Genomic DNA, 25,625 nt, shown 5'->3' with positions numbered 1-25,625 from the left:
CTTCCTTTCTTGCTTTATTTTCATGCTGGGCTTTGCAACACGAATTGCTCACGCTGTGCTTATTGCATTGCTTTCCCAGCATATGCACACATTCACATAGAAACATAGAAATTGATGGCAGAAAAGGGCCATAGCCCATCGAGTCTGCCCATACCAATGACCCACTCCCTGACTTTTACTCCCCTATAGATCCCACGTGAATATCCCATTTTTTCTTAAACTCTGACACGCTGTTGGCCTCTATCACCTGCTGAGGCAGCTCGTTCCAATGATCGACCACCCTTTCGGTGAAGAAGTACTTCCTAGCATCACCTTGAAATTTCCCTCCCCTGATTTTCAGCGAGTGTCCTCTGGTTACCGAGGGCCCTGTAAGACTGAAGATATCATCTTTCACCTCTATACGCCCCGTGATATACTTAAAGGTCTCAATCATGTCCCCCCTCTCTCTTCGCTCCTCCAGTGAGTACATCCGCAGTTTTTTTAGCCTTTCTTCATACGTGAGATCCCTGAGCCCCAAGACCATCCTGGTAGCCATTCGCTGAACCGACTCAATTCTCAACACATCTTTCCGGTAGTGTGGTCTCCAGAATTGAACACAATACTCGAGATGAGGTCTCACCATGGATCTGTACAGTGGCATTATGACTTCAGGTATTCTGCTGACAAAACCCCTACGGATGCAGCCCATCATTTGTCTTGCCTTGGACGAAGCCTTCTCCACATGATTAGCAGCCTTCATATCATCGCTAATGATCACTCCTAAATCATGTTCCACCGTGGTCCTGGACAAGGTTTCACCATTCAGTGTGTAAGTTCTGTGTGGATTCACGCCTCTTTTCTGCACATGTGCCGATCACTATCAGCAGTGACTCGACGCATGTAAATTTAGCGAATCTTCGCTACTGTCCGCCAACCTCATTTACATACGTGATTATTTTGAGAATGACCCTGCTTTTGAATTTGCTAAAAGAACGCCTATGACAGCATCATGTCGGTTTTTAACGCAGTTTTTGGAGAATCCTGCCCTGAGTAACTCTCATCACATGCCGAAAATTCCTCAACTACGCATCCAAGATAGGCAGGTTTTCATCAGTAGTACAGTCCAAAACTGTAGTGGCTACACTTCTCAGTGAACTACAAAGAATTCTTAACAATAGTGATATTGTATTAGTTATTTCCCTGGACCTTTTGGCCAAGGTTGACTTCTCTTCTCTATCTCAGCTATCACAAATTGGACTTGTGGATATAAGAACATAAGAATAGCCTTACTGGGTCAGAGCCTTACCAGGTCAGACCAAAGGTCCATCAAGCCCAGTAGCCCATTCTCACGGTGGCCAATCCAGGTCACTAGTACCTGGCCAAAACCCAAGGAGTAGTAACATTCCATGCTACTGATCCAGGGCAAGCAGTGGCTTCCCCCATGTCTTTCCCAATAACAGACTATGGATTTTTCCTCCAGGAACTTGTCCAAACCTTTCATAAAACCAGCTATGCTCTCCGCTCTGGCAATGTGTTCCAGAGCTTAACTATTCTCTGGGTGAAAAAAAATTTCCTCCTATTGGTTTTAAAAGTATTTCCCTGTAACTTTATCGAGTGTCCCCTAGTCTTTGTAATTTTTGGTTTACTTCCTTTCTGAGGGATCGCTCTTTCATTGTCAATTTCCAATCTCAAAACTCAAAGTTACACCCCTCCCTAAGGGTGTTCCACAGGGATTTATCCTTTATCCCTTATTATTCAATATTTATCTGAGTCCTTATCCAGTCACGCAATGTCAAAGCATTTCTGTATGCAGATGATATTCTGCTTATTTTTCCAATTCCACCTGCTAACATTGTACTTGAGCCATTACAATCCTGCCTCAAGACTCTTGCGAGATGGCTGGAAGGCCATAGTTTAGTTCTTAACCCTGATGAAACAGTGGCATTCTGAACAACAGGACTTTTGCCCCCAACCATTACTAATACCAGTTCTTTTTGATCTTCCGATTGTTACTATCTTTGAGTCACTACAGATTCCAAACCAATTTTTCAGACCCAAATTTCCAAAGTAATTAACCCCCTCCTTTACAAAGCTGCACTAGCATTTTTAGCGCAGGCCGCCGCGGTATCGGCTCCGATGCTCATAGAATTCTTATGAGTGTCTGAGCTGTTACCCTGGAGGCTGGCGCTAAAAACATCCATCTCATACAGGGAGCAGCACGGAGCATTCAGCACGGCTCCCTGCATTAATAACCGCTATCGCAGTTTAGTAAAAGAGGGGGAAAGTAACTTAGAAGTTAAGAGTATTAGTACTAAAGTAGGTTGAAAGGAAGTGTAACATTGCACTTACCTGAAAAGGTTCCACTGGTGATAATAAGATATTGGGTGGTTCTTGAGAAAGGGTACAGTACATACTTCAAGCACTTTATTACATAGCAGTGATTTTGTTGGGTTTTTTAACTGATTTTAATTGGTTTTAGCTAAAAAAAAAAAAAAAAAAAGTGCACTTTAAAGGCTCTTAACTATTTTAAAGGATTTTAAATTCATCTCAAACTCAGCGCTTTTAGAATTTGTTCATTGAAGTGGAGTCTGTGAAATTCTTTTGTATGCGATGAAACCTGTAATTATTTCCCCACTAACTGGGTCCGAGTCTCTTCCTAATTGGTTCATGTTTGGTACCACACACCCAGGTATTTGCGCTGGTTACTTTTAAATCCTTGTGGTGAGCAATCCAACTATACCAACTGGCACTGTGATCTTCAGCTAACTCGCTGCTGTTCTGGGACAGGGTAGAACTGAAACCTAGGGAGTGCTAAAACAGTAAAATAAAATATCCAATGTGTGTGTGTTTTGCGAAACACAAGTGGATTATAAAACTGTCCTAGCCTTGTTTAAGATGCACGCAGGGAGCTGCTGTTTCCTCACTTTTCCTGAGCTTCATCTTTTGTGGGATGAGGAGGTTTCTCAGTATACTGGACCTGAACCCTGAACTGTCTACAGTCCCTTGTTCAATGAACAAAAGTAACCCAGCAAGAGGCTAAAGCAATGCAATCATGGCATCAACTGGAAGAAAAGCTGTCATCATACAACTAGATAAAGGGAAATTGTTCCTCTGCTCCATAGTTCTGTCATTTTCCAGATAAGATGGATGTGCCCACATCTATCATCACTCACAGTCTCTGGGAACTGAAAGCCTTGTGGATTAACAGAGCATTTAGTTGACTACTGAAAGTTATTAAACACAAATGGGGAGTCTTTGTTGACCAGACTGAGCTTCTCTTTTGTGAGCTTTGTTATGCATTTAAATAATGAATTAACATTACAAAAATTCCCTGCGGTGGACCCATCCATTTCCTTGACTTTTCTTCTAAAGGCTCTTCAGAATAAGTTTCTTGGTAGATACAATCTAACTATTACCTATTCTTGTATTAGATCAATATAAAGTTATTGATAGGTTTAAATGCAAATTTTTAATCTATGTGATCATATCACCTGCATCTTGACACTCTTTGATGTGTTATAATTGGAATCAAATCTTATGATTAACATTTTGAATCCATCATGTCATGTAGCATAAAGAGACAGAAACACACAAGTAGGTAGATGGAAGATATGCAAGAAGTTAAAGAAGCATAGGATAAGTGTGTGTACACATCTATGATCTGTGCATATGTATGGATCTGGGAAAGTAAAGCTTTCTCAGAGTTTCATGTTGCCCTAACATGTCTTGAAAATGTGTTTGTTTAGTATCATCTTTCAAATATGTACAGGTTGTGGTAAGGAGGTGTTGTAGCATATGGGAAGGTGGAGAATAAGTCCCATAAGACAGGGAGCACACCTGAAGTAAGGGGTTTCCAGGCTCCATAAGCCTCTAGTTGCCCATCAAAGAAAGAAGTGACCCCAGCAGAGGGATTGGAGAACTTCAGCAGCTAGGGAGAAGGAAGAGGAAGAGCCCCAGCCCATGGAGACAGAAGGCCCTGATTCAAAGAGAGAGGAGAAGGAGGAAAAGGGCACTCCATCACAGAGAAAAATATCTTAAATCTATCTTGTTTCAGCAATATTTTATGTAATTGCTATTATATGAGAGCTGCTTGATTATAATCTAAGCTATATACTGGATTTTTTTTTTTTAATTAGACTAAGATCTTTTGGGTTTGTATTATGTTTTTTATTGATGTAATATTTTTTTTCTCGTAACTTGTTTATACTGTAAACCGCTTAATACCTGGTTGCCAATAGCAGTATATCAAATTAATAAATGCAATCCAATTCAATCCTAAGGATTAAATGGGCTACCCAACCTGGGATTAAGGAGGATCCTAAAAGTAAGATCTCTAGAAGTCAGAGAGGCTAGAGGACATGGAAATGAAACAAGGGTGAAGAAGGAAATCCAAAGAGAGTTACTGTATGACCACAGCAGAGTAATTTGGGGTAGGGAGAATCTGTCTCCTGAAACTAAGACTCTGTTTCTCATGAAGGAGTATATTAATGAACTTTGGGGGTTTGGGGGAAGAGGCTGTCTTTCCAGAACTATTTTGTAGGAGGTTTCAGCTGAGGAAACACTCAGGCCAGAGGTGAGCTAACTGTGACAATGTCTGTATCATATCTCCTCTGTTCCTCCTCTCCTCTAGGGTATACAGTGTATATATTTAGTACCTCCATTTTCTTCTCATATGTCTTCTAATGGAGATCTCTTACCATTTTTGTCACTTTCCTCTATATTAACTCTAGCATCTTTAAGTCCTTAGTGAGATATATTAAGGGGAAACGACCCACGAAGGAAGCGGTGGGGCCGTTGGATGACCATGGAATAAAGGGAGTGCTAAAGCCATCGCCGACAAACTGAACACATTTTATGCGTCTGTATTTACCGAAGAGGATATACACAACATACCGGAAGCCGGCAGGAAACGAAAACAGGAAACTGACTGGGTTGACGGTCAGTCTAGAAGATTGATAGGCTTAAAAATGATAAATCCCCTGGACCAGATGGCATCCATTTGAGGATAATCAAGGAACTGAAAGGGGTTATAGCTGAACTGTTTCAATTAATAAACAATCTGTTGATCAAATCAGGAAGGATTAGAAGACTGGAAAGTGGCGAATGTTACGCCGATCTTCAAGAAAGGTTCAAGGGGAGATCCGGGAAACTCAGACTGGTGAATCTGACCTTGGTACCAGGAAAGATGGTAGAGGTGCTGATAAAAAACCGCATCATTGACCACCTTGACGGACACAATCTGATGAGGACCAGCCAGTATGGCTTCAGCAAAGGAAGATCTTGCTTGACGAACTTGCTGCACTTCTTCGAGGGAGTTAACAGGCAGATAGACAAGGGTGACACAGTTGACATTGTATAACTGGATTTTCAGAAGGCGTTCGACAAGGTTTCGCATGAACAACTACTTCGAAAAATTGCAAGCCATGGAATCGAGGGTGAAATACTCAGGTGGATAAAAAACTGGTTGGCAGATAGGAAACAGAGAGTGGGAGTAAATGGACAATACTCGGACTGGAAAATCGTCACGAGTGAAGTGACGCAGGGTTCGGTCCTTGGGCCCGTGCTCTTCAACATGTTTATAAACAACCTGGAAATTGGTACGACGAGCAAGTTGATAAAATTTGCAGATGATACAAAGTTATTCAGAGTAGTGAAGACACAGAAGGATTGCAAAGACCTGCAAAGTGACATAAACACGCTCGAGAAATGGGCGGTGACATTGGCAAATGAGGTTTAACGTGAATAAGTGTAAGGTGATGCATGTCAGTAACAAAAATCTTATACACGAATACAGAATGTCCGGTATAGTACTCAGAGAGACCCCCTAGGAAAGAGGCTTGGGAGTATTGGTCGACAAGTTGATGAAGCCGTCTGCGTAATGCGCTGCGGTCGCGAAAAGGGTGAACAGAATGTTAGGAATGATTAAGAAGGGGATCACAAACAGATTGGAGAAGGTTATCATGCCGCTGTACTGGGCCATGGTACGCTCCCACCTGGAATACTACGTCCAGCACTAGTCGCCGTACTTGAAGAAGGACACAGTACTATTCGAAAGGGTCCAGAGAAGAGCAACCAAAATGGGTCAGGGGCTGGAGGAGTTTCGTACAGTGAGAGATTGGAGAAACTGGGTCTCTTCTCCCTTGAAAAGAGAAGCCTGAGAGGGGACATGATCGAAACATTCAAGATAATGAAGGGAATAGACTTAGTAGATAAAGACAGGTTGTTCATCCTCTCCAAGGTAGAGAGAACGAGAGGGCACTCTCTAAAGTTAAAAGGGGATAGTTTCCGTACAAACGTAAGGAAGTTCTTCTTCACCCAGATAGTGGTGGAAAACTGGAATGCTCTTCCGGAGGCTTTTATAGTGGAAAACATCCTCCAGGGATTCAAGACAAAGTTAGACAAGTTCCTGCTAAACCAGAACGTATGCAGGTAAGGCTAGACTCAGTTAGATCACTGGTCTTTGACCTAGGGGCCGCTGCGGGAGCGGACTGCTGGGCATGATGGACCACTGGTCTGACCCAGCAGCAGCAATTCTTATGTTCTTAACCTCCAAAACTGCGCACAGTACTCCAAGTAAGGCCTCACTGATGACATGTACAGAGGCATTATAACCTCCTCATTTCTTCTGATTATGCCCCCACTCTGTGCAGCCCAGAATCATTCTGGCTAGGTCGCCATCTGGTCACATTATTTTGTCACCTTGAGATCCTCAGACATGATCACCCCAAGATATCTTCTGATCTGTGCCCTTCAGCCTCTTCCCTGCTATTGCATATAGCTCCTTTTTGTTTATGCACCCCAAATACCTCACTTTACAATTTTTTATCTTGTAGTTTATCTAATAAGTATTCAAAGAGCCTTCTAGGTTTTGTGCATCACTTCTCATTTTCCCTACTGCCTTTGAGGTATCTGCTCTATCACTGGTGTGTTTGTTATCCCTTCTAACCCTTTGATGCTATTGGTGATATTACTCATGCAGATATTGAACGGGACGGGCTCAGGACAAATCCTTGAGGCACTCCACTTTTCTTTCTTCCAAATGACTTCCATTTAATACAACTCTTTGTTTTCTGTCAACCAACTAATTTTAAATCCAGTTGAACATCCTGGCTGCTCAGTTTATTTATGAAGAACTGTATCAAAGACTGCTGAAATCCATGTGCCTTCTATCTAGTTCTCTTGTTACCCAGTCAAAGAAATTGATCAGATTCATTTGGCATGATTTCCCTCTGTTTTAATCCTGTTGCTTAGATCTTGTAACCCACTGGACTGTTGATAGTTTACTATTTTATTTCCTTCAGCAAGGTCTCTATTACTTTTCTGACCATGGAGATTAGGCTTATTAGCCTGTACTGTATTTTCCTAATGTTTCTTCATTACAACTTTTGTGAAGAGGGACTACATCTGCCTTGCTACAATTCAGTAGAGCCTTTATTTCCAGGGATTTATTAAACATCTTATTCAGTAGACCTGCTAGAACCTCTCTAAGCTCTTATCCTGTGATGTATTTTATCCAGTAGAGAAAACCAAAAGGGTAACCTGGTTCTCAAAATAATGTAGCTTTAATAAAAAAAAATAATAATAATAGGAACTTGACACAGGCCATGTTTCAGCACTACTGTCTGCATCAGAAGTCCATAGATCTAAAAGAGAATTAATTAAAAATGTAAAGGCCCCTTTTATAAAGCCATGGTAGCAATGCTGCTGAGGTAAATGCACCAAAGCCCATTCAATTCCTATGGGCTTCAGTGCATTTACTGCAGCAGCACCGCTACCATGGCTTTATAAAAGGGGCCCTTACATGTTTAATTAATTCTCATTTAGGTCTAAATGAGACCATGCTAAATTCATAAATCACATAAACTAATCGTATGAATCATAAGATAAGACAAATAATATGAACATGAATGTAATAAAACCACAACATATAAAAAAGGGTGACCCGTTAAAAGCGCGCCAGACAATGGCACGCCAACAATCCCACCCTGACATTTGCACACAGGAGAAATGTGTGCCGCCATATTGCCTTCCTGTTTGCGCTCTGAGGGAGGGTTTGGGGGAACCCCCAATACACTCGCGCTCTCGTTGAGGGTGTGTGGGGGGGAGGAACCTCCCCCTACATTTACAACTCCCGTTCTCCTCGTGCGAACTCGAAAATTTCCATTTTCCACTCTGAGGGGGTGTGGGGGGGACCCCCTCCCACTATAATCGGGGATGCCAATGCGCACTCCATTACACCATTGCCACAACCCCCCTCCCCAATCTACTTACAATTTTGCCCCAAAGTAAAGGCAATACGACGGCACGCATTTGTCCTGCGTGCAAATGTCGGGGGCGGGATTGTCGGCGCACCAATGTCTGGCGTACTTATGACAGTGTACCATAAAAAAGAGTTACATCAAGCTGAAAGAAGTCTGACAAAATTTAAAGCCTGTTTAAAGGCTTACTTTTTCACATGGTGTTTGAAAAGTCAAATTCCAGATTGATAAAAGCTTCCTTCCTGAGGTCTGTATGTACCGGTATGTGTTTTTCTATAAATGTATATGTTTAGTCTTTCTTATCTTATTCTGTAGTTCTGGGTTGTTCCCCCCTTTTCTTACTGATTTTAATTGTATACCACTGAGCTCTTATTGGCTAAGTGGTATATCAATAAACTAAGGGCCTCTTCTATTAAACTGCACTAGCAGTTTTTAGCACAGAGGGCCACGCTGAATGGCCTGCAATGCTCCCGACGCTCATAGGAACTTTAATAGAAGAGGCCTTAAATTAAGTCATTTACCATGGGAGTAATGGGACTGGTGTGGTAAATGAATAATGCTACTCAAAGTCATGGTTCAATGCTTTTGGGTTAAGCTCAAAGGGACTAGTGCCCTTCCCTCTGCCCCGATCACATCCTTCCCTCACTTCCTGATCAAGGTTTCCCTCTCCTCTGATCACATTCCCCCCCCCCAAAGAAAATGCCCACCAGTGATCCCCAGTTGCTCCTGCCCTGTGGACACCATCGCCAAAATGGCACCCCTATCAATAGTCTCATGCTACTACCACTAGGAGCCATGTTTCCATATGTTTTCATCATTTTATGTCAAGTTTCAAGTTTATTAAAAAAAAAATTTTATACCGCTTAATCAAATTTCTAGGCGGTGTACAGAAATAAAGATTATCTTACAAAAGAAACAACAAATTAGAGTTAAAATACTAAACAGAACCAGGTTAGGTTAGTAGACACATACAAAAACATATATACTAACTACACACAGGAAAGAAGGGTAGAACTACAATCTTTGAGAAAAAAGCACACTTAGGGGAAAATCAATACGTGAGGGTAAAAGCTATAATTTGTTTTAGGCCTGGTTATTTTATGCCACCCCCGGTGTTATCATCAGGCCGGCTTCCTCATCCTCACTGATGAAATGCACAAAGCTGCAGGCAGCGGCTCCTTGCATATCCTGCGCCTCATCTGGAAGCCTTCCCTCTGACGTTGCGACGTCAGAGAGAAGGCTTCCGGTCCAGGTGCAGGACATGCGTAGGAGCCACTGCCCTTGGCTTTGTGCACTGAATCAGTGAGGAAGAGGGAGCTGGCTCAAAGATCACACCGTGGACCGGTGGTTGAAGAACACTGTTTTGGGCCTGATGCACGTGCAGGCCCTGTGGACCGGCAGGAAATTTCTGTGGACCGGCACTGGTCCACAGACCGGTGGTTGAAGAACACTGATTTAGACCAAGAAAACATTGGCCTAAATGGCAGTGTGCCTAAGGATGCAATGCCTACCGGCACCTAAGACTGCTTAGACACCACTAGGTATGATTCTATAAACAGTACCTAGTTGATGATTGACAACCGTGTAGAACAGTGCCTACGAGTTAGATGCTATTTATAGACTCAGGGCTCTAGTGCATACCGCAAGTAGAGTCTATTTTTAACATAGGAATGAGCTGCTTTACATGCCTTTGTATGATTTGCATTTCATTAAGATGCAACTCGCAGTGACCTAAATAAGGCAGCTTAATAACTTCCCCCCCTAATCTTTTATTTTAATGTTTACCCGTAAACTTTTAGCTTTCAATTGAAAACCTCTGAAGAGCTCATAATAAGTTAGAAATGTCTGCGGCTTCTAAATAAAAGAAAGTCTCCAAGTTTGAATTTTCAAAATGATGGAACAACTTGACAGACTGCATTAAAGGCTTCAGGCGTAACAGGTAGTTAGATCTTAATAGTCCTTACATAAGTTTAACAATTCAACCTGTTTACAAGCTTTATGTCTGCTTCTGCCTGTATGCTTTAGGATAATTGCCATCCCGTGTCTTTAATATACCTTTTAACTCCTTTTCACTGTATGGATGACACCATCAGAGAAAGGCTAATATGGTTTTGCTAAAGTCAGCAAAGCATTCACATTTATTCAAAGAGAAAAGACCTTAGAATAACACCTTTATATAGAGCTTCATAGACCTCAGTGGTGTAACCGTGTGAAAATCAAGTTTCAGCACACACAGTATATTCTACACCAAAGATCATCGGTCCAAAATTTTTTTCAAAAGTGCTCAGAGTGCAATTTTTATAAATAGTTTTAATAAATAGAAATACTCATCTTAAATGTGCAAAGAAAACGCGACTCGGGGGTATGTACTCCGACATAAAGCTATGTTTCGCCGGATGGCGGTATCAAGGATTCCCCCTTTAAGTCGGCCGAAGCGATGTCTCCCACATTTCCAGGTTCGCTCCGGCCAACTTAAAGGGGGAATCCTTGATATAGCCATCCGGTGAAACATAGCTCTATGTCGGAGTATATACCCCCGAGTCGCGTTTTCTTTGCACATTTAAGATGAGTATTTCTATTTATTAAAACTATTTATAAAAATTGCACTCTAAGCACTTTTGGAAAAAAATTTTGGACCGATGACAATCTTTGATGTAGAATATACTGTGTGTGCTGATTTTCACACAGTTACACCACTCAGGTCTATGAAGGTGTATATAAAGATGTTATTCTAAGGTCTTTGCTCTTTGAATAAATGTGAACCCTCAGAGAAAACCACTCCTTTTCCAAAGCACATTATTTAACTCTGCTGACATTACTGGCATTGCCTATCTCAAATATCTTGTCAGAATATCTCCATTAGAACTAATGGAAGCTATAAAAGCCTCACTCATTGCTGAATTCAGATAGCCAGGCATGTCTGATGTTTGCTATTTGGTAAGAGTTTCATTTGATTATTTAAATGATCAAACCTTTGAGACTTTATATCAGACCAGGTTGGGATCAATTCAGTTTGGAAGATCATCAATAAGTTTCCCACTGTTGACTCCTGATGCAGGCCTCTGGCCGAAACACAAATCGTGTTGAGTCTTTTGTATGATCTAATAAATTGATCCAACTACAGTCCATTGGTCTACGTCTCCTTTGCTGTGACATTACTTGATCTTGTAAATTGCCATTCTGGTATTATGTGGAGGATTCTATCCCCCTCTTCTATTAAACTGCGCTAGCAGTTTTTAGTGCAGAGAGCCGCGCTGAATGACCCACGCTGCTCCCGACGCTCATAGGAACTCTATGAACGTCGGGAGCAGCGTGGGCCATTCAGCGTGGCTCCCAGTGCTAGAAATTGCTAGCGCAGTTTCGTAGAAGAGGGGGTATGTTGACTTATCTGCACAAACATATTTAGATAAGTCAACATAGAATCCTCTACTTGATAGCATGGAATGTGCTACTATTTGTGTTTTTTGCCAGTTACTTGTGACCTGGATTGGCCACCATGAAGACGGGATATTGGCATCCCTAGATGGACTATTGGTCTGCCCCAGTAAGACTATTCTTTTCTTTTTTTATCTTTATTAATTTTCAAAGCTAATATAAAGTGCCATGAATTATACAGTAATTAAAAACAAAATAAACACTTAAATTCTATTAATAACAATTCAGAAAATAGATATCCCACCCCTCCCATCCAACAATTTAATCAAGAAATGAACCAGAAAAATATCCCCCCCTCCCCCACCCACCCCATCCTGGATATGTATAAAAATAAATTAAAAATTTTTAAACAAAGACAACTATGTTGAATTAACAAAGGATTTTGGCGGGCCAGTTTATGTTTAGGTTACAAACACGAAAAGATGAATGCAGATATATTAGGGAATAGCAAATTATTTAAATTGGTTTGGGGCCCGTTGGCATCCTTTGTTAATTCAGTAAGACTATTCTTAATTTTTAATAAATCAATACATAAATATTCATTCTAAGCAAAATAAAATCCACATCAGAAGGGAAGGAGAGAAACAAGAAAATTACCTCACCAATAATAACAAAAGAAATCTCCACTTCTCTTTTTTTATTTTTTACTTCCCCCCCTCCCTTTTGCAAAACCATGATAGTGGTTTTTAGAGCGGGCCGGCACGCTGAATACTCTGCATGTCTCCCAGCGCTCATAGGAACTCTGGGGTCTTTTTACTAAGGCACGCTAGCCGTTTTAGCGCGCGCTAAACGCTAACGCTTCGATTATAGTCTAGCATGCCTTAGTAAAAGGACCCTTCTATGAATGTTGGGAGCAGCACAGAGCATGCAACACATTGGCCTGCACTAAAAATTGCTATCGTGGTTTTGATAGAAGAAGCAGAAGAGGCTTTATGGGGCTGGAGGCAGAACTGGGTGGAGCTGGGGTGGGACAGATGGGGCTGGAGACAGAACAGGGCATGATCATGTGCCCAGGGTTTCCCTGAGAAAAATACGGTAACCCTACTCCAGATACAAGAATGCTCCTCCTCCTTCACAGGTCACAGGAAGCTGCTAACTTTTGAATTGAGAACCGACCCATGTTGATGCCATCATCAGGTGGCTGGAAGGGAAGACATAGTGCTGGAAATTCTCCAGGTAGAAGAATGCTCCTCCTCCTCCCGCAGTAGTAATTTTAAAACATCAAGCATACTAGGCTATGGAGTTAAAAAATGAAAGATGTCCAAAAAAACAACATAACAGGGAGATGGATGGGCATGTGTCAGCAAAATGACACCATGAGCATCTTCTCTCACATCAAGCAGCTCTATGGGGTAAAGACCTAGAACAACTCCTATTGCCCACCACTTATGAGGTATTCAGGAAACGCCTCAAAACTCACCTATTCCTGAAATACCTAGACAGCTGACCCACTTCTCTCTTTCCCCTCTCTAACGGTGTTCCTGCCTTTTCTCCCTATTGTTCCCACATCCCTTAAGTTAATTCAACTTGTACGTCAACTCAACTTGTACTTCACTAATCTTTTGTAAACCGCATAGGACTTAACGATACTGCGGTATATAAACTGTTATTATTATTATTATTATTCAAAACATCCAAATCATATAATCAAAACAAAGTAAAAAAAAAGTTGCATGATGCTAATTGCCAAAATCAAGATATCTGCAAAGTGGGCACGACATGAGTGGCATTAGGGGATGCACGTTCTGCAGCCATAACAGATAGCAAAGTGATTCGTTTGGGCATCCCAATGTAGTGGAGAACAATCAGGTTCATGAGCCTGTAAATGTTCCCAGGTTCATTTACCTGCTATTTCTGCATGATTTATGCTAGTTTTTCTTTTAATATATATTTTAATAAAAACACATATATGCCTTTGAGCCTTTTAAAATTAGGCACAAAACAGGCACTGGTTTGGTTTCCCCCACAGGTTGGTTTCCCTGTTATAGTAATACAACATTAAGGGTCCCTTTTATAAAGCCACATTAGTGCTTATCCTGCAGCAAATGCACTGAAGCCCATTTAATTCCTATGGGCTTTGGTGCATTTGGCGAGGGAGAATCACTACTGTGGCTTTATAAAAGGGGCCTTAATTGTCTTAATGCTAGACAAGAATGCTTAGGATTACCAGACATCCTGGAAAACCCGGACGTCCTCTTTTTAGAGAACTGTCAGGGCTCCCGGATGGACTTTCCAAAACCTGGCATTTGTTCTGGTTTTGGTAAGCCCTGATGAGCTTCAGCCTCATCTGGAGGGCCTCTGAGCATGCATGGATGACGTCGCACATCCACGCATGCTCCAGGTCCTCCAGACACAGCTGGAGGTCGTCCGGAAGAAAAGAGAAGACTTTGTGGGGCGGGTCTAGGGAATGGGGTGGGGTTGGAGGCTGAACAGGGAAGGGTCATGTGTCCGGGGTATCCCAGATAAAAATATGATAACTCTAAGCATGCTTCCTCTCTAAAGACTCAATCCAGTGGACAGTCACGCCACCAGCAGTATAGTGGAGGTGAGCAGCGCCTGGGGCAGTGGCACCCCTCTCCCACGCTCTTCCCCGCCCCACCTGCTGCATGCACGCACCTCTTCCCCAGTGTTGAAGCGCTTACCAATGCCTAAATAAAAGGCAGCTGAAATTGTGGCTAGTTAGCCACTTTTGGCCGTGGAATGCCAAAGTAGGCGTGGCCAACACCGGACATGGTGTTAGGCGGGCTAAAGCGGCTACCTAGCTGCGATTCCCACCAAGATAGGCAGCTGAAATGTAAGCCTGGAAAACCCTGACCTACATTTCAGCTGATCGTGGCAGGGGAATTTATCCCCAATCAGCTGAGCCGGCAGGATTCCCCGAAGAGTCCTGCCTGCTCATTTGATTAGAGAAGACCCCCACTGCACTAACCTGTTAGCATTTGGTAATGTGGACATGCTAACTGATTAGCGCAGGAACACCTACTCTCTGCATCCTCAACAGGAAAAAAAAAAAAATTAGAGCGTGCCAATTTGTAATGTCCAGCAGAATGCTTGAGTGTATACTGCGGTAATCCATTTTAAGCTGCAGTGGGCATTCAGTAGGGCTTACTGTAGATTAGTAAAAAAGCTCCTAATTTTCCATTAGCCTTCAGGACTGGCAAAAATATTAACATGGGAGCACATACTGACTCCTATTTAGCAGGTGGCTCAGATGAAGGGTAGAGAATGACACGGTGACAAAATTCATCACCGTCCCCGTCCCCGCAGATAACCGCGGGAAACCATCTTCATGTCATTCTTTAAGGAGAGAGGGAAGAATCAGAGTATGAATGGCCACAACCACTGACCCACAAGCTTTGCTTTGAAGAATGCTGGTGTAGAAGGACCGAGGTTGAAACAGACACTACAGAATGACAGTCTCTGGTATCCAGAGCAGATATTGTGATGTCATAATGCCTCATTCCACCAGTGCCTAAGAGCCAATCACATCAGTGATGTCACAATGGCTTCATTATCCTTGGCTCACATAAGCACAGCCACTGACCCGCAAGCTTTGCTTTGAAGAATGCTGGTGTAGAAGGACTGAGGTTGAAATAGACACTAGAAAATGACATGGGATTATTTCCTGCGGTTATCCGCGGGGACGGGAACGTCACCGTGTCATTCTCTAATGAAGGGTTGTGGGCACACTGGTTGAGCTGCTGCCTCTCCATCCAGTGGTTGTGAGATCAAATCCTGGTGCTGCTCCTTGTGACCCTGGGTAAGTCACTTATTCCTCCAATGCCCGCCACTTTGAATGTCAGCTCTGAAGTGCTAAAGCAACAAAAAAAGCAATATACAAGTCTACATTAAAAAAGCAATATACAAGTCTAGTAATGTACACAGGTTAGCACAATTGACAAAGCTGGGGCAGTCTCCATTGAGGACTATACATTAGTCCAGCATTTCATTTTCCATTTTTTTCCCATTCTGTATTTTTCCGATGGAATGGAAAAAGTGGAAAATCACTGGATTAAGTGTAAAACTCTCAATGGAGACTGCCCCGACTTTGTTGGTTGGGTTGAGAACTTTTCAGTGGCCCCTCATATCACAGGGCACTTTAGCACATCCTATGGCAAGGCTTACTTGGCCTGCGAAGCATTTAATAAGGCTTAGCACACCTTAGTAAAAAAGACCTTAGTAATAAATAGCATATTTTTCCTGAATTTTACCAGCTAAGCATCCACATGAACAGAAGAATCAAGAAAAAACCCAACCGGTGTATTTTTTAAAAAATTATTTAAACAAATGCTTCATTAACCTCACATGTATTAATTTTTCTGTGTCTGAAATAGGCCTTAATAATTCAAACAGCTTGGTTTTGTTTTCACAGTTTTGTGAGACTGTGAAGATGGTGATTCGGGACCAGAGGAGTGTACTTGTCTCAGTGCTGCTGGGACTGGCATCTATTCTCTGCCTGGGTTTGGGACCTGCAACCACTCTCCCAAGTATCCTCTTTTCATTCTCTCTGTGGATGGCCAGTTAACATCAGTCTCCGAGAAGCCACTTGGCCTGTGCACAGTGTTTATAAGAACTGCCGTGAAGAAAATGATCTCTTATGGTTTATGGACAGTACTTCAGGTTAGTCTTAACCATATCACAGTGTAGAATGAGTTGCGCAACCTCTGTTGAAATGTCCTCACATTTGTTAGGAGAGAGCAAGGAGAGCTGTGTTGAGCATCGCCAGAGAGAAGCCCGCTCACACTGGTATCCCCAAAGGGGCCATGGCCCCAGTAGAAAGGAGAGCAGCACTGGGATTTCCCCCTCCCCGTAGCCACAGCACCTGAGCCAGGACAGTCCCAGGAACTCAAGAAGTCCACTGACTGATGTGCCCAGCTGGGACTGAAGGCTGAAAGCTCCCACCTCCAGCCTTGTAGCAGTCAGAAGGAAGAAAAGTCCCTTCCCCCCATCCCTACCCCCAATTATCAGGACAAAGATGAGCCCCTCTCCCCATCATAGGAATCCAGGGCTAGAGGAGAAGTGCTAGCAAAGGACCCTCATGCTGAAGAGATAAAAAGTTCATAGTGGTTGAACTAAAGGGAAGTACAGAGGCGTCTTGTCCTCTCTCCTGAGAAGACAAACAGGCTGAGATAACAGAGGAAGGCAGAGAAACTGTGGGCAGTGCTGAACCGAGGAGAAGCAAAGCAGAACAGATAAATAGGCAACGTCATGTACCCAGAGGGCCTTGTGGCCTGCACCATGGGACCCCCACACTTGGTTACTGCTGGAATCAAGTGGAATCCTAATAGAGTGCCATAAGACTGATGGTGAAACTGTTACACCCATACAGGATGTTTAGTAGAACAAAAAAATCCTGTAACTTGATGGACACATGGAAGGGGATTTTCAAAACCAGAGGTTATTATCCTTGATGATATTCACCAAGGTTATACAGAGAAAGTTATTTCCTGGTTAGTTGTGGAAGTGAGGCCTATCCTTGTTAAGAGTTGTGCATTGTTGAATCGGTGATATCAATACTTAGGGCTCCTTTTACTAAGCTGCGATAGCGTTTTTAGCGTGCGCTAAACCCGCACTACATGGCTAGAACTAATGCCAGCTCAATGCTGGCATTAGCGTCTAGCACGCGGGGCAATTCTACGCACACTAAAACCGCTATCGCAGCTTAGTAAAAGGAGCCCTTAATGTGATTTCTTGGAATTGTTTGCATTTTGATAACACTCATTTGTGCCCCTGTCCCCATAACCTGTTTACCCCTTTTGCTCTACTTTCCCTTCCCGAGTTTCAATAAAATTTGTCAGTTCAATTACACTTGATTGCTTATCTTTCTGGAAAATTCTGTTCTGCAAGCAATCTTTTTTTTTTTCAATGCCAGCCTCTTGCCCAGGGGTCTCCAAAGTCCCTCCTTGAGGGCCACATCCAGTCGGGTTTTCAGGATTTCCCCAATGAATATGCATGAGATCTATGTGCATGCACTGCTTTCAATGCATATTCATTGGGGAAATCCTGAAAACCCGACTGGATTCGGCCCTCAAGGAGGGACTTTGGATACCCGTGCTCTTGCCATTACCTCTGGGGGAAACCCCGTATGATCGTAAATAGTGACATCACAGAGGGATAGCATCTTTGTTATGCCTCACCCTGTAAGACAGGGGTGTCAAAGTCCCTCCTTGAGGGCCGCAATCCAGTTGGGTTTTCAGGATTTCCCCAATGAATATGCATGAGATCTATTAGCATACAATGAAAGCAGTGCATGCAAATAGATCTCATGCATATTCATTGGGGAAATCCTGAAAACCCGACTGGATTGCAGCCCTTGAGGAGGGACTTTGGCATCCCTGCTGTAGGAGAAGCCGCCAGTTACACAGAGAAGACTGATGGGAGCCCAGACTGCCCGCCCCTGTATGATCTAGTAAGCAGGGTTGGAAGAGATTTTTAACTTTTTAATGCTATTGGATCATTTGGCAAAGATATCTGTGCCCTACAGATTTATATGTCATGCTATAAATTCAGTAGTTCCTAGGTATTCATTTTTCATCTGTGACTTCCTGTGCAAACACTTTTACCTTCTCCCACTGGATGCTGATTTAGGCAGACTAATGTAACATCAGCAGCAGCAATATTTTCTCAGGTCATTTCTGCTTCTTCTGTGCATGGGCTAGCATACTTCAGGGGAGAGTGTGGTGTAGTGGTTCAGGCTACAGCCTCAGAACCCTGAGGTTGTGGGTTCAAATCCATGCTGTTCCTTGAGACCCTGGGCAAGTCACTTAATCCCCCCATTGCCCCAGGTACGATAGATTGTGAGCCCACCAGAACCAACAGGGAAAATATTTAAGTACATTAATAAATTCATGTAAACCAGTGGTCTCAAACTCGCGGCCTGGGGGGCCACATGCAGCCCGCCAGGTCCTATTTTGAGGCCCTCGGTATATTTATCACAATCACAAAAGTAAAATAAAACCGTTTTAATCATATGTCTCTTTACCTATAAATTACAATATTATTATTAAGACTTAGCCAAAAGGAAAGATTTATAAACTATAAAGAGTTTTATCTCATGCAAAATTGTCATTTCTTTAATAAGAAGAAATTAACTATTCTTTCTGCGGCCCTCCAAGTACCTACAAATCCAAAATGTGGCCCTGCAAAGGGTTTGAGTTTGAGACCACTGATGTAAACCAATCTTAGTTTCCCTAGAAAAACAGTACAGAAAATTGAATGAATAAATAAATGTATTTTTTTCCATATGGCTATAGGGATGATGGCTCAACATCCAGTAGAGCATGAAGAGAGAAACCTGACAGTTCTTTACTGCTGGCAACAGTCCTAGACTGAATTTGCAATGTAAACAAAGAATTATTGTGCCTCTCTAAACAGTAAAAACTTGGTTATTAGGGAGGGGTATGGCCAGTAGGAAAAAGGAGGTATCGATGCCCCTGTATAAGACTTTGGTGAGACCTCATTTAGAATATTGTGCACAGTTCTGGAGAACGCACCTTCAAAAAGATATAAAAAGAATGGAGTCGGTCCAGAGGAAGACTACTAAAATGGTATGTGGTCTTTATTATAAGGCGTATGGGGATAGACTTAAAGATCTCAATCTGTATTCTTTGGAGGAAAGGCAGGAGAGAGGAGATATGATAGAGACGTTTAAATACCTACGTGGAATAAATGTGCACCAGTTGAGTCTCTTTCATTTGAAAGGAAGCTCTGGAATGAGAGGGCATAGGATGGAGTTAAGAGGTGATAGGCTCAGGAGTAATCTAAGGAAATACTTTTTTTTACAGAAAGGGTGGTAGATGCATGGAACAGGCTCCTGGAGGAAGTAGTGGAGACAGAAACTGTGTCTGAATTCAAGAAAGCCTGGGATAGACATGTTGGATCTCTTAGAGAGAGGAAGAGATAATGATTACTGTGGCTGGGCAGACTGGATGGGCCATTTGGCCTTTATATGCCATCATGTTTCTAATCCTGCACACAAAGAAGAGAATACAAATCCTGTGCTGGAAAAATTAAAATCTGCTAATAAATTGGATACAATGTTCACCCATTATGGGCTGAAGAAAGCAATCCAAATTTTTATAAGAAACGTGGAGGGGCATTTTCAAATCATTTGGCTAAGTCTGATTTGAACGTATGGCACTAGATGTCCAGTCCATAGTTGGCAGTAAGAAAATGCCTATTTTTGAAAGGCAAAACCACCATACATCTAGAAATATATATATTTTTTTAATCCTTTATCTGGACGTCCAGGCTATTGGGATCCCCAGACTGCCAGGACATCTATCTTTATACCACATTTTCGACCACAACTTTGTCCAAGTCCCAAACACCCAGAACAAGACCATTTGGACGTGGAAGGGACCAATCTTGTAATGGACTGGCCACCCAAACATGGCAACAGAGCAATGGGGCACCTTACTGCTGTGAAATTTACATAAAGGGTACCAGATAAACATCTCACCAGAACTCCCTTATAGGTTATGGTGAGCCCCCCCCCCCCCAAAACCCACAATACCCATCTGTCTACAACCCCTATTGCCCTTAAGGCTGCAGGTGGCATCTATCTGGCAGTAGAGTAAGGTTTTGGGGAGGGGGTTGTTTATGTATAGTCTGCTTTTTACAAAGCGGAGTATAGTATAACATACACAATTAAAATTGACTTACTACATAAAAATCATCTCAAAATTAAAAATTTCACATATAATCATAGCATAAAAACATTATTATTATACAATCAGGCTCTCATTTTCCACCATGAATGTAGTGGCTAGAGTAGCTTATGGAACTTGCTACTCCTCTCTTAAGACACCTGTGTGCAGCTTTACTAGGCTTTCCTATACCAGGAGCTGATGTTCTGGAGACAGGAATGTACGTTTGTAGTCTGATCTTTATGGGTGTGAGGGGGTCCGTGTGCACTGGGGGAGTGTGGGGGTGTCTTACCTTGATGCATGCAGTGGTCATCTGGTTTGTTTGGACACCTTTGTGGCACTTAGACCCTTCTAAAAGAGGTCTAGTTCCAAACATATAAGTTCTGTGCAGGATGATTTACACAATGTTTGATTATCGCACCAAGACATCCATGTCTAACCCACGCTTGAGACTGCCCAAAGCCCGCCCATAACACACCTCCACCACGCCCATTTTGTGCTCTGAACGTACAAAGGCTGAAACACCTCGCTAGACATACAGAAAGATGGTTTTGACTATCGGCACTTGGACTCCTTTCCTGCGTGGAGGATACATGAAAGAGTTTCTCCTCAATAGTGTGCTTTTTGAGATTGTTTACCCATGATACATGTTGCTCCACAAGTCATAGAGTATTGATAATAAGGGTCCTGAAGCAGGCCGTTTAGGCCGGCACACGTGCTTGTCGAGCCATTGCACAATTACTCAAAGTTTGGAAATAAATCTGCACACCTGTATGTTTGAACGTCTCCACTGTTGGTTTGTTCATTCTTGATTGGGTTGTGGAGATTCTTCTCCTGTCTGCTCTTATTTAATTCTGACTGCCATATCTTAAAAAAATATAGTGGAATTAGAAAAGGTTCAAAGTCAAGCAGCCAAAATTATAAAGGGGTTGGAACTCCTCGCATATGGGGGAAGGCTAAAGAGGTTAGAGCTCTTCTGCTGGAAAAAGAGACAACTGAAGGGGGGATTGTGGTCTACAAAATCCTGAGTGGTGTAGAACAGGTAAAAATGAATTGAGTTTTTTACTCTTTCAAAAATTACAAAGACTAGGGGACACTCAATGAAATTACATGGAAATACCTTTAAAACAAATACTGTAGAAGGAAATATTTTTTTTCACTCAACTAATAGTTAAGCCCTGAAACTTGTTGCCAGAGGATGTTGTAACAGAGGTTAGTATAGCTGGGTTTAAAAAAGGTTTGGACAAATTCCTGGAGGAAAAGTCCATAGTCCCCTATTGAGACAGATATGAGGGAAACCACTGTTTGTCCTAGGATTAATAACGGGAAATGTTGCTACTATTTGGGTTTCTGCCAAATAATTGTGACCTGGATTGGCCACTGTTGGAAATAGGATACTGGTCTAGATGACTGCGCATGCATGGAGGCCCTTCAGCTGCGGCCCTGAGCTCGCTAACCCTGGGAGGAGAGGTGCCAGCTGACTGCCTACAGGATGTGCCTCTTGTCTTGAGAGGCACGTCCTGTACGTAGTCAGCCAGGGCTGGCACCTCTCCTCCTTGCTGGCATCTTGCAGTACACCCTGAATCTTGCTGCGGCACACAGCTACCTAAATAACCGCCTATACCGCTACCACTCACCCAGATCAAGGAGAACTCAGAACCTATTCACCTTCCCTCCTCATAATGGTACCTGACGGAAGAAACTTTATGACAGCCTACTAGCGACACAGGCAGCGAAAATTGACCCCACCATCACCAAACTGATGATCAAAACAACAGACATCAAAGTGTTTCGAAAAGAAATCAAAACAGTTCTATTCAAAAAACACGTCCTTACCTACTAATCTCCTTCCACTCGTACATGCTTTCTCCCCCGTAAATAACACACAAGTCAATCCCTCGAACCATACCTACCAAAAAATATCCAGATTCCTAAATAAGCATCTACCACATGTATCCAACAAACTTCTTCCTTCAATGTTAGGTAATCTTCTTCTGTTACTCGAATATATTGTTATTCTTCACTGTATCCTGTAAGTACTTGAATCTTTACTATGTAATTCCATCGGATAAATTCAGATATCTCCTAATTTGTAATTCTCAACTGTATCATGGAATGTACATGAATCATTGTTATATAATTCTCTCGGTAATGTCCAGATATCTTCTAATTTGTAATCCGCTTAGAACCGCAAGGCACAAGTGGAATAGAAATCACTAATGTAATGTAATGTAATGTAATATACTGCTATACAGGAACTAAATAGGATCAAATGTGTTCAGAATCAAACTGTGAACTCTGGGAGGCAACATATGGAATTAGTAAACCTGTCAATTTTAATACTGTAATTTAGTGTTCCTTTCTTCTAACTTACAGCGCCATATCCAAATAAACTTGTGTATATAAGATGTATGCACATGAGATAGGGTACCAATATCATGATCAAATTTATTAAAAGTGATTTCAGTGCAAAAGCACTTTTTTACCCATGGAAATACCTTCACACAATAACCAAACTAAAATGGCATTCAGTTTGGTTTAAGTTAACAAACATTAATCTATATAGCATAGGCATTGACAGGGGAGGTGAGCAGATGCTGTTGAAAATGTGGCATTCTCTCCTTGAATAGACCCTACGAGTGACATTTTAATAAGTGAAACATCCCATGGCAAAGAGTGCAAGGCAGGTAAGCATCCCCAACAAAATACCACCAGAGGCCCATGTTTTCAAATTAAATTAAAATGTGTTTTTGTAAGTGAAAAGGGTCAAAGGATTACCTGAGCTTTGTGTCTTCCCTTGAGCATTCAAGCTATGAAAAAGAATTCTTCAGTTCTTTGGTAACTAAAGGTGGGACTTAAAGCCAGGGACCTGTCATCACCTCAGCCCTTCCCATCTTCTGAAAACCGAAGCTTTGAAACTGATACTACTCAAGAAGAAGCAGATGTTATCAAAAAGAGACCTACAGTATCCAAGAAGTAAAGGACCCATTTCTCTCTCAAAAATGCAGCGGTTTCAGCTGCATCTATTTCTCATTGTGTGCTGACAAGCATTCAAAATTTTATCTACAAAGTTAATGAGACCCAGGAAATACATTGATACTGCACCGATCTTGTTTCTAAGGACCTGCAAGGTCAGAGAGATATTTTTAAAAATAGACAAAAATATCAGGACCATTGAATTGACTGTTTTTAAAACCAGCTTCTCCGCTTCTTTTCAAATGTTGAATCTGACTCAGCCTGACATTTATGAGAGCAGGAGGTTCTGGCCTTCAACCTCCATTAACAGCATGAAAGTTTCCAAAATTTCAGGTCTAGGAAAGTTTCATGGCATGTTGAATGTGATATCTTGCTCTAACAAGCCCCAACTTCATGAGACTGAATATATTTTCTTTTATACAAGAGCTTCTCCAGTCATTGGTCAAAACAATTCCACTTTAAGTATATCCCATTGACTTAGGTAATTATATGTGGAACACTACTGTATGTTAAGCCCCCTATGGATCGTTATAAATGCCGGCTTTTTCTGATTATGACTGGGGTAGCCATACAAATAACTCGAAATTGGAAAAACTGTGATCATCTTAATTTTTCCTTTTGGTGGGCGAGCTTATGTTTAAGTTACAGGTATGGAAAGATGAATGCCGACATTTTAGGGCATTCTAAGATATTTACGGTAACTTAATTTGGAGTCCATTAACATCTTTTGTACAATTGTTATAGTTTGTTTAGCCTTCTTTTATTGGTAATTCAGACACATCCGGGGAGGTGGGTGGGGATGTATCTTTAGGGTGATCTTTAAGGTAATCGTGTGTGTGTGGGGGGGGCATATATTGTTGTACTAATACTGATTGTATTTAAGTGCTTATTTATTATTACTGATATGAACATTGTGTTACACTTTTTGTTAGCAATAAAAATTAATAAAGAATTTAAAAAAAAAAAGAAGATGAGGCACTGGGAAAAAAAAGAAAAGTATATCACTCTATTGCAATCTTCAAAAAAATTGCAAAACTGTGTCTTTAAGCACAGTTTTCACAGACACAATCCCATATAATTCACAATTCACAATCATAACAGTTGAAAAAACAAATAAGCAAAGCGCAGCTGTATTTTTTTAAAATCTTGTATGCACAGAAAAGCCCAACAGCGACCCCGTTTCACCTCCAGCTGTATCAAGGGCTGCAACAGTAATTCTCCTTCAACAGTCTTGGCCAAACCCCTCACTCTGGGAAAGCACCAAGCGGCTCAAAACACAAAAGAAACTCTGTGAATGTGAGATAAAGAAAACAGCTGGACTTTGATTTTTTTTTTTTTTTTCAACTGTTATGATTGTCTACTGTGCCCACGCATTTCTCCTTCATAGCTTCTTCAGAATGAGCAATGTCCATTTTATCTTCTGTACTGTCACAAAATCTATCTGAAGGTAAACTGGTATTTCTTATTATTTATTTTATTTAAAAATTTATATACAGTACTCCCCAATATTCGTGGGAGTTCCGTTACAGGAACCCCCGCGAATCTTGAAAAACCGCGAATACAGTTTTCAGCGGGGGAGACAGGAGAGGGCAGCCGGAGAGGCTGGAGAGAGCAGTCGGAACTCCGGCAAGTGAAGGAAATCACTCACGGAATGCTCCGACCGCCTCTTCCTGCACTAAAGTTGGGCCTCACCAATCAGGAGCTGCTTTGACATGCAGCTCCTGATTGGTGAGACCTGACTTTAGTGCAAGAAGAGGCAGTCGGAGCATACCGCGAGTGATTTCCTTCACTCGCCAGCGCTCCGGCTGCTCTCTCCTGCCTCTCCAGCTGCCCTCTCCTGCCCAGTCATTTGCGGTCGGAAAATACCATGAATGACTGGGACCGCGAATCACTGACTGCGAATAACCGGGGAGCACTGTACCGCATACAACTATGTGGTTTAAGTACCCTAAATTATGAGATGTATTGAAGTATTCTACATCACAAAAGCACTTTTATAAAGCACTTTGAAGCACCAGTGCACTTTAAAAACCTAGCACAATTTTTTGGTCGGTTTTGAGTGTTGAAATGAACTGTGTGGTCTTTTCATGATAAGTCCCAACCATGAAATACCAATGAATTGAAAAGGCTTTTAAGACTTATAGATCTACTAATTTAATTGATGAATGAAAATTGATTAAAGATTTAAAAAAGATTAGGTAAGGAGATTAAGGAAGGAGATATAATAATTTTAGGAATTAATAATAACGTAATTAACATTAAATTAATGGTTTTAGTTATGGTAGGGAGGATGGGTTCAAGCCAGTGATGTAAACACAGTGATGGAAGA

General features: G+C 41.9%; 1 protein-coding gene across 1 annotated transcript in view; it reads left to right on the top strand.

Annotated features, from left to right (window-relative positions):
• LOC117355788 (lecithin retinol acyltransferase-like) overlaps positions 1 to 17,194 on the top strand; it is a 43,931-nt gene extending 26,737 nt beyond the window's left edge. The window contains exon 2 of the mRNA XM_033935218.1: positions 16,045 to 17,194. Within this exon, the coding sequence (XP_033791109.1) occupies positions 16,045 to 16,197 (153 nt within the window). The 3' untranslated portion in view covers positions 16,198 to 17,194. The remainder of the gene's footprint in view (positions 1 to 16,044) is intronic.
• The last annotated feature ends 8,431 nt before the right edge of the window (positions 17,195 to 25,625 follow it).

The sequence above is a fragment of the Geotrypetes seraphini genome, chromosome 1, assembly GCF_902459505.1.
Source record: "Geotrypetes seraphini chromosome 1, aGeoSer1.1, whole genome shotgun sequence".
NCBI classification, from domain to species: domain Eukaryota; kingdom Metazoa; phylum Chordata; class Amphibia; order Gymnophiona; family Dermophiidae; genus Geotrypetes; species Geotrypetes seraphini.
This window is presented reverse-complemented; position numbering and strand designations above follow the sequence as displayed.